The sequence below is a fragment of the Corythoichthys intestinalis genome, chromosome 14 (assembly GCF_030265065.1).
Source record: "Corythoichthys intestinalis isolate RoL2023-P3 chromosome 14, ASM3026506v1, whole genome shotgun sequence".
NCBI lineage: Eukaryota > Metazoa > Chordata > Actinopteri > Syngnathiformes > Syngnathidae > Corythoichthys > Corythoichthys intestinalis.
Window position 1 is genome coordinate 4,707,047 of NC_080408.1, and position 10,237 is coordinate 4,717,283.

At 34.7% G+C, this 10,237-nt stretch overlaps 1 protein-coding gene across 1 annotated transcript in view; it reads left to right on the forward strand.

Moving 5' to 3' along the window:
• Positions 1-7,309, forward strand: part of LOC130929845 (Krueppel-like factor 6) — a 33,254-nt gene extending 25,945 nt beyond the window's left edge. Inside the window, exon 4 of the mRNA XM_057857426.1 lies at positions 1,776-7,309. Coding sequence (XP_057713409.1) covers positions 1,776-1,827 — 52 coding nt within the window. The 3' untranslated portion in view covers positions 1,828-7,309. The remainder of the gene's footprint in view (positions 1-1,775) is intronic.
• Positions 7,310-10,237: the final 2,928 nt, after the last annotated feature.

Below are 10,237 nucleotides of genomic sequence, written 5' to 3' on the forward strand. Positions count from 1 at the left end.
TGCTAATGCTATATGGTAGGTATGCTAAATGAGTTTATCTCTAGCAGACGTCCAATCCATATGAACTGGGAGGGTGACAGCAAATTAACATTCTTTTCTGTCAGTGACGGACAACTAACTTTATTTTTTCATAATTGTTGGTTCTGTGATATGCTAAATGCTAAATAAGTATATTGATAGTAGACATCCAATCCATTTGAAGTGGGACAGATCGCAGCGTGGAACGACCGTTTATTTATCGTGTGACATGCTAATGCTAAATGCTAATGTGAGATCTCAAACAAATGGAAATATTGAGCAGTTTAGGCTGTTAAAATGCTAATACTATATGCTAGGTATGCTAAATGAGTTGATCGCTAGATTATCTCTAGCAGACGTCCAATCCATATGAACTGGGAGGGTGACAGCAAATTAACATTCTTTTCTGTCACTAACAGCCAGTTAACTTTATTTTTTCATAATTGTTTGTTCTGCGATATGCTACTGCTAAATGCTAAATAATTCTATTAATAGTAGACATCTGAGCCATTTGAAGTGGGACGGATGGCAGGGTGGAACGACCGTTTATTTATCGTGGGACATGCTAATGCTAAATGCTAATGTAAGATATCAAACAAATCAAAATGTTGAGCAGTTTAGGCTGGCAAATTCTAATACTATATGCTAAATGTGTTGATCACTAGATTAGCACTAGCAGACGTCCATATATGAACTGGTAGGGTGGCAGCGAAAAAAACTTTATTTTGTCATAATGTTTGTTCTGCGATATGCTAATGCTAAATGCTAATGTGAGATCTCAAACAAATGGGAATGTTGAGCATTTTAGGCTGGCAAAATGCTAATGCTACATATGCTAAATGAGTTGATCACTAGATTATCACTAGTAGACATCCAATCCATATGAACTGGGAGATTGGGAGCGAATTAACGTTCTTTGCTTTCAATGAAAGACTGTGTTGAAAATACAACTCTATTATGTCATAATTGTTTGTTGTGCGATATGCTAATGGTAAATGCTAAAAAAGTTTATTAATAGTAGACATCCAATCCATTTGAACTGGGAAGGACTGCAGCAAAGGAACAAACTTTATTTATTGTGGGACATGCTAATGCTAAATGCTAATGTAAGATATCAAACAAATCAAAATGTTGAGCAGTTTAGGTTGGCAAAATGCTAATGCTTTTTTGCTAAATGAGTTGAGCACTAGATTATCACTAGCAAACGTCCATATATGAACTGGGAGGGTGGCAGCGAAAAAAACTTTATTTTGTCATAATTGTTTGTTCTGTGATATGCTAATGCTAAATGCTAATGTGAGATCTCAAAGAAATGGAAATGTTGAGCAGTTTATGCTGGCAAAATGCTAATGCCATATAAGCTAAATGAGTTGCTCACTAGATTATCACAAGTAGACATCCAATCCATATGAACTGCGAGGGTGGCAGCGAATTAACATTCTTTGCGGTCAATGGCAGCCAATGTGTTAAAAATACAACTTCAAATGGATTGGACAGCTATAGCTGTCAATGGTAGCCAATGAGTTCACATACTGTATGTGAAAGCCTTTTAAACATTTTCCGACAATCAATGTTTTAATAGCAGCCAATGAGTTTAAAATAAATAAATATTTTTTGTCGTCATTTTTTTTTTGCAGCATGCTAATGCTAGAGGCTAAATGCTACTTGCTAAATGCTAACGTGACATATCAAACAAATGGAAATTTTGAGCATTTTAAGATGGTGAGTTGACACTAACTCTTCCCATATTTCATCAGGTGTTTTTCCCGCTCGGACCACCTGGCTCTGCACATGAAGCGGCATGTCTAAGGCGGCGAAGTGGAAAGCCCCGCGGGACGAATCAGGTGGATTTTTCCTGACCTGCGCGGCATCAGTGAGGCCGGTGCGTCGTGTCGACGGGGTACCGCGGCGGGAAAAAGCAGGCTGTTCATTTTACGCCGTACTCTCACCGGAGCGGAGAACGTCCTGGAAAGGACGGGAACCTGTTTATGGCGTATGTGACACTTTCCATACGGCGCCACACCTGGAGGATCATGGGATTTTTCAGGGGGTGACGACAGAGTGTTTGGACTGCGGATGCCTGCGCTGGTTTGCTGTAGTGCGGCGTGCATGGTGGGCGAGTGAATGAAAAGAAAGCCTGGGAAGAAAAGGATGGGTCAGTTGTTTTTTTGCTGCCCTCCAGAGACCTGGAGTGGAACTACAGCCGCCTGCTTATTAGAATTTTTTAAAAATCGGGGCGGGAGGAGGGTTTTCTATTTTTTTTTCTGTTTTTGGTGCAGCTAATAAATGTGCAATGTATGACGTAGCCTGTGTGAAAACACGCAAGAAAGATCGTAAAATAAAAACAATTATTTCAAACAGTCGGAACTGGCGAAAGGGTTAAAGGGGGACACTGGAAAGACAAAAATGTAACTCACCCCCAAAATTTTCCAACTCCGTTTGTCTATAAAATGTAAGTTGAGTCTTGAAAAAACATGACTCTCCGTGCAAAACCTGACCCTAATCTTCTAAAGATAGAACTTTTTTGCTATGAAATCCCTTTTTTTTTTTGTCTCGAGAAAATTGGTTTGACTGGGAGGGATTGGCAGAAATAATTATAGATAATTAATCTTGTCAAATGAAAGATTTTAAACCAGTCAAGCAGATTTATTCTTTAGAAATGTTGACTTTTTTGGTGATAATTTCTCAATATTAACAGGACGTGTCCCAAAAATCAACAGGAAGTCACCCATTATTAACAGGAAGTGAACTGGAAATTACCCAAAGTCGACCTGAAAATGACCCCAAAAAAAAACACTCAGAAATGAAATGACTCAAAATCTATAGGAAGTGACCCAAATGCCCCAAACTGAACAAAACGTGACACAAATTATATAGGCAAACCGGAAAAGACTCCAAATCAACAGAATGGGAGTCCAAATGAAACGGCCACCCAGAAACGACTCACAATAAACAGGAAGTGACCGGAAATGCTCCGAAATGAACAGAAAGTGACTGATAATGAATAGGTCATCCAGAAATGACTCAAAAATCCAAAGGAAGTATCTAAAGAAATCCCATAAAATGAACAAAAAGTGACTCAAAATAAATGGAACACCAGAAACGACTCAAAATCAACACAAAGTAACCCAAAAATGCCCCAAAATGATCAGAAAGTGACTCTAAATAAATAGGCCACCCGGAAACGACTCAAATTCACCCAAAATTGACTCAAAATGCCCTACAATGAACAGAAAGTGACTCAAAATGAATAGGTCACCCAGAAATGACCCAAAATCAACAGGAAATGACACCAAAATGCCCCAAAATGAACTAATAGTGACTTCAAAATGAATAGGCCAACCAGAAATGATTCAAAATCAACATAAAGTGACTCAAAATGAATAGGTCAACCAGAAACGATTCACAATTCAACAGGAAGTGACCCAAAAATGCCCCAAAATGAACAAAAAATGACTCAAAATGAATAGGCCACCCAGAAATGACTCAAAACCAAAATAAAGTGACCCCAAAACGCCACAAAATTAACAAAAAGTGATAAAGTAAATAGGCGAACCAGAAATAACTCAAAATGAACAGAAAGTGACTCAAAATGAATAGGCCACCCAGAAATGACCCAAAATCAACAGGAAATGATCCAAAAATGCCCCAAAATGAACAAAAAAAATGATTCAAAATGAATAGGCCACCCAGAAATGACTCAAAACCAAAAGAAAGTGACCCCAAAACGCCACAAAATTAACAAATAGTGACACAAATAAATAGGCAAATCAGAAATGACTCAAAATGAATAGAAAGTGACTCAAAATGAATAGGCCACCCAGAAATGACTCAAAACCAAAAGAAAGGGACCCCAAAACGCCACAAAATTAACAAAAAGTGACACAAAGTAAATAGGCGAATCAGAAATGACTCAAAATGAACAGAAAGTGACTCAAAATGAAAAGGCCACCCAGAAATGACCCAAAATCTAACAAGAAGTGACCCAAAAATGCCCCAAAATGAACAAAAAGTGGCTCAAAATGAATAGGCCACCCAGAAATGACTCAAAACCAAAAGAAAGTGACCCCAAAACGCCTCAAAATTAACAAAAAGTGACACAAAGTAAATAGGCGAATCAGAAATGACTCAAAATGAACAGAAAGTGACTCAAAATGAATAGGCCACCCAGAAATGACCCAAAATCTAACAGAAGTGACACAAAAATGCCCCAAAATGAACAAAAAGTGACTCAAAAGGAATAGGCCACCCAGAAATGACTCAAAACCAAAAGAAAGTGACCCCAAAACACCGCAAAATGAACAAAAAGTGACTCAAAGTAAATAGGCGAACCAGAAATAACTCAAAATGAACAGAAAATGATTCAAAATGAAACCAGAAATGACTTAAAATCAACCAGAGGTGACCCAAAAATGCCCCAAAATGAACGTAAAATGACTCAAAATCAAAAGGCCACCAAGAAATGACTCCAAATCAACAGGAAGTGACCTGCAAATGCCCCAAAATGAACAAAAAGTGACTTAAAATGTTCATTCGCCCCTCCCAGTTCAAACGGATTGGACATCTAGCACCGTCAATGGCACTGAAACACATTCACGACCAGTCCCTCGCAGTTGAAACGAATGAAAAGTCTGTTCTTTATTTTTCTCTTTCCAGTGGACGTCTAGAAGCGAAAAAGTTTTGTTTCCGTGACAACATCAACCACTACTACTAATAACGATGGCTTCGCCTTGATTTTTTTACTTTGTTTTATACGCGTCAAAACAAAAAGCGAGAGGAAAAAAAGTGCACTGTTGACCTTCTGGATGCCTTACGCAAGTGGCCTTGTCAACTTCAACGCAAACACAGAATGCAGTTATTAAAAAAGCTTTACAGACGCTCATTTCCTCTCTCCACAATAAAACAAGCCCAACGGCGTCCGACAGACGTTATCACATTGGACTTTTTTTGTTTTTGTTTTTTGGACTTGCGCTGTTTGCTACCGTGTAGTAACTATTCCGTTTTACAAAATAGTCATGTTCAAATTACAAAGTATTCTCAGTCAATTCACTCCAGTCATTTAATTTTAGGACTTCTTTCCCCCTTCAAAATGTTTCCCAACTGCCAAATTTTACTATTTTTAACTCATTGGCCGCAATTGACTGCGATGGACGTTCGATCCTTTGGATCCTCAGATTTTCTGATTTTTGTTCTTGATGAATATATGACTTCAACAATGTAATATTATTCAAATCATTTCATTGTAATTTTGAAATATTTTCCCTTGGGAAAAAATGGCTTTCATGCCTGGATTACATTAAACAAATGTACAGTACATCAAAAAGCATTTGGGGAAAACATAAGTACATAAAAATATTAATAACAATGCATTTATTATATATGTATATATATACAAAAAAAATGGATGAATTAATTCAAAACAGATTTTTAAAAAATGAAATGGAAGAAAATTTAGGAAACTAATTTAAAAAAATAATCAAAACTTAAAAAATAAATAAATAAATAAATAAATAAATTAATTAAAATGTTAGAAATTAAATTTAAAAATATATTTTTTGAACCAACCATATAAAAATGAAAAATTAAATTTGGGAAATTTTAACAAATATAAAGGAGGAAGTTATTAATTAATTTATAAATTTGTAATTAATTAAATAATTTTATTTGATTTAAAATTACATACAAATACAACATAAAAGTTGAATAAATTAATTAAAAAGAAAAAGATTTTTTTTTTATTAATTAATGAAATATAAGAAAACATAGGAAACATTTTTTTTTTTTTTAATCAAACATTAGAAAAAATGAGAAAAAATTTAAATTTTGGAAAATAAATTTTAAAATATATTTTTTGAACCTACCATATGAAAAATTGGGGAAATTTTAACAAATATAAAGGAGGAAGTTATTAATTAATTTAGAAATTTGTAATTAATTGAATCATTTTATTCCATTTAAAATTACATACAAATACAACATAAAGGTTGAATGAATTAAAGAAACTAAAAACAGATTTTTTTTTTTTAAAATCGATGAAATATGAGAAAACGTAGGAAACTAATTTTAAAAATTGTCAAAAATGAAAAGAAAATATGGGGGAAAAATCAAAAAGACATTTTAGAAAATTAATTTAAAAATATATTTTTTGAACGAATAAATATAAATAGAAAAATAAATATAAATGGGCAATTAATTAAATGTATTTAATTTAAAACTAATTAAATTAATTTTTAAAATTTAAAATTACATAAAAATACAAACATAAAAGTTGAATAAATTAATTTTAAAAATTAGCAACAGATTTTAAAAAATAAAAGAAGTAGAAGAAAACTTAGCAAACTAATAACAAAAAATAATCAAAAATTTAAATAAAATATATATATATATATAGGGAAAAAGTAAAAAGAAATATTAAAAGACTAAAGGAAAATTAAAAATATATTAATTGAATGGATTATATAAAAAATGAAAAAGAAATTTGGGAAAATATTAAAGTTTAAAGGAGGAATTTATTTATCATTTACAAAAAAAATCAACCAATTCAAATTATTTGAATTATTTACGATTTTTCAAATTAATTTTATAAATTTAATTATAATATTTTCTTATATTAATTTAGTAATAAATTCCTCCTTTTATCATTTATTGTTATTAATTTATTTTCAAAAATTAAATTTATATATATGTTTTATTATTTCCTCTATGTCTTACTTTTTATTTTAGCATACTTACTGTATTTACATACTAATGTAATCCTCCAATGCTTCACGTACGTATATTTGTCAACTCCCATTGACGGCAACAGACATCCGACCGAACGTTCATTCGCTTCCACCTCTCTCACGTCAAATAGATTGGACGTCTACAAGTGATAAAATCATTCAAAACGTTTTCATTTATCTTTTAAAAGCCCAGCCAAGCTAGAATTCAAACCGAGCTAGACAAAGACGGGACTTGTTGCGTTGTGACGGGCGAGCGAGCGGCCATTGTTCTTTGTATTTTTCCACTTGGAGAGCTCAACAAAGCAAAAGTGTTTCTAAAAAGGCCCTTTTTCTCAACCGAGGACCAAATCGAACAGTGTGGATGTTCTCTTAGAAAATAATAATAATAACAAATGGTTTGTTTTTGCAAACTCTCACAAGTATTATTTTTGTTTTTTTGTTTTTTTATTTGCCATGTGACTCGTTTGGATGATCAAATGTGACGCTTTGTTTGTATTTTGTTTTGGAAAATGCTCAAAATGTATGAATGTATTTTTTATGGGGAAAGTGGATTAAAAAACAGGATTTTATCGGATTCAAAGTGTCTTTCTTTTTAATGTGGCTAATTAGTTAGCGTTAGCATGTTGCCATCCTCAACTACTCAAGAATTCCATTTGTTTGATATGTCACATTAGCATTTAGCATGTAGGATTAGCATGTTGCTACCATCCCCCCAGTTCAAATGGATTGGACGTTTAGTTCAATGAGTTAAGAACACAACTTCATTTTGTCATAATTGTCTATTCTGCGACATGCTAATGCAACGTGCTAAAGGTGGTTATCACTATTATTCGTTCATTCGCTGCTAACTCTCCAACTTCATATGGATTGGACGCACATCACCATCAAAATACCACGATAGAATTTTGTCAAAATACAACCCTATTATTTTGTCATAACCATTTATTCTGCGACATGCTAATGCTACATGCTATATTATCACTAGTTTATCACTGGTAGACGTAAATCCTATAGAACATTTGTACATCCGCTGCCAAACATCCATATTTAAATGAATTGGATATCTAGCGTTGTCGATGGCAGCCAACAACTTCAAAATGCCACTCTAGTAATTTGTCAAAAGGCAACGCTAATATTTTTATTAAAATGATTTGGTCCTGCACCATGCTAATGCTACAAGCTAAATTAGTTTGTCACTCGAACAGTAGATGTCCATCAATTTGAAGTGAGAGGTCTTGCAGAGAAGGAATGAATGTTTATTGCGCGACATGCTAATCCGACATGCTAAATGCTAATGTGACAAACAAATGGAAACGTTGAGCAGTATAGGCTGGCAAAATGCTAATGCTACATGTTAAATACTAATGTGACATATCAAAGTAGTACAGGTCCATCCATTTGAAGTGGGAGGGTTGGCAGCAAAGGAACGAATGTTTATTTACTTCCCAACAGGCTAATCCTACATGCTAAATGCTAATGTAACATATCAAACAAATGGAAATGTTGAGCAGTTTAGGCTGGCAACATGCTAATGCTACTTGCTAATTTAGTTAATCACTAGTAGAGGTCCTTCCATTTGAAGTGGGAGGGCTTGCAGCAAAGGAATGAATGTTTATTGCTCAAGATACTAATCCTACATACTAAATGCTCCTGTAATATATCAAACAAATGTAAATTTATAGCAGTTTAGGCTAGCAACATGCTAATGCTACATGCTAATTTAGTTTATCACTAGTAGAGGTCCGACCATTTGAAGTGGGAGGCTGGCAGCGAAGGAATGAATTTGTACTGCTCGACGTTGCTAATCCGACATGCTAAATGCTAATGTAACATAACAAACAAATGGAAATGTTGGGTGGTTAGGGCTAGCAACATACTAATGTCACATGCTAAATTAGTTTATCACTAGTAGAGGTCCATCCATTTGAAGTGGGTGGGTTGGCAGCGAAGGAATAAATGTTTATCGCTCGACATGCTAATCCGACATGCTAAATGCTAATGTAACATATCAAACAAATGGAAATATTCAGCAGTTTATGCTGGCACATGCTAATGCTACACGCTAAATGTGTTTATCAGTAAACTGAACAAATGGTTTGGATGTCTATCATGGTCAATGACAATGAACAAGTTCAAATTGTTGTACACAAGCAGAACAGTGTGCGTGGTAAGTGGGTCAGCAGACTCAATGAAGTAGAACTAATATCTCTATCAATGTCAGCGCCCAACACTTGATAACCTGAATTGTGATCACACTTGACGTCGCCTCCATCATCCCTAACGTGTTGTGCTTGGCTGGGGGAGGGTCTTCTTATCCAATGGTGCTTATAGTTGATTTGACTCTCTAGTGGGAATAACTGCTAGAGGCTTTTTACATTGGGGATGTGAAAAAGATACAGATGAAGGTTTTAAAATGACGACATTGGGCAACAATTTGATTTTTTCTTTTTTAAAGTTCAGTTTTGATGCTAATTTGAACTAAAATTGACGTGCTGATTTCAAAATTGTTGTTACTACATGCCCACAATTAGCCATCTCTAAAAACATAATAGCATTCCGAACCATTCTGACGCACTTTCACCCATGCTTATAACTAGCTGAAACGCACCATTGTCAATGCCATTTAACATTTTAAGGAAACACAAAAATACATATTTTCATGTATTGGGATATATTTTGACCGTGAATATTTCCTGGACATTTGAAATCCCTCAGCACTCTTCCAGACAAGCCCTTGTTCACCCCCAGCCCCCGGTCCAGGCAGTTAGGCTATTTTGGGCCTCCAATACTTGACATACTAATTGCATAACTGCAGTTACACTCACTGACTTTTTGCTGCTCCATTTCTTTTCTGTGCTGAAACACTTTGCAGTTCACACTTTACCACACATACGCACTCAGTGAGCACGGCTAAATGTAAATATTCCAAAACAGACATGTCAATAATAGGTGTAAACTGATTAAAATGACGGATTGGACGTCTACAAGTGATAAGCTAATGATTAACTCCTTTAGCATGCAGCATTACCATCTCGCAGAATAAACAGTTATGACAAAAAGTTGTATTTTGAACTCATTGTTTATCATTGACGGCGCTAGGTGTCCAATCCATTTGAAGTGGGAGGGTGGCAGCAAATGAACTGTCTATTTATTGCTTGACAAGCTAATCCTACATGCTAAATGCTAATGTGACATATCAAAAAAATGGAAATGTTGAGCAGTTGAGGCTGGCAACATGCTAATGCTACATGCTAATGCTACATGCTAAATGCTAATGTGACATATCAAACAAATGGAAATGTTGAGCAGTTGATGCTGGCAACATGCTCATGCTAAATGCTAATTTAGTTTATCAATAATTTATCACTATTAGACATCCATCCATATGAAGTGGGAAAGTTAGCAGTGAAGGAACGAATGATTCTTTATCGCTCGACATGCTCATCCTACATGCTAAATGCTAATGTGATATATCAAACAAATGGAAATGTTGAGCA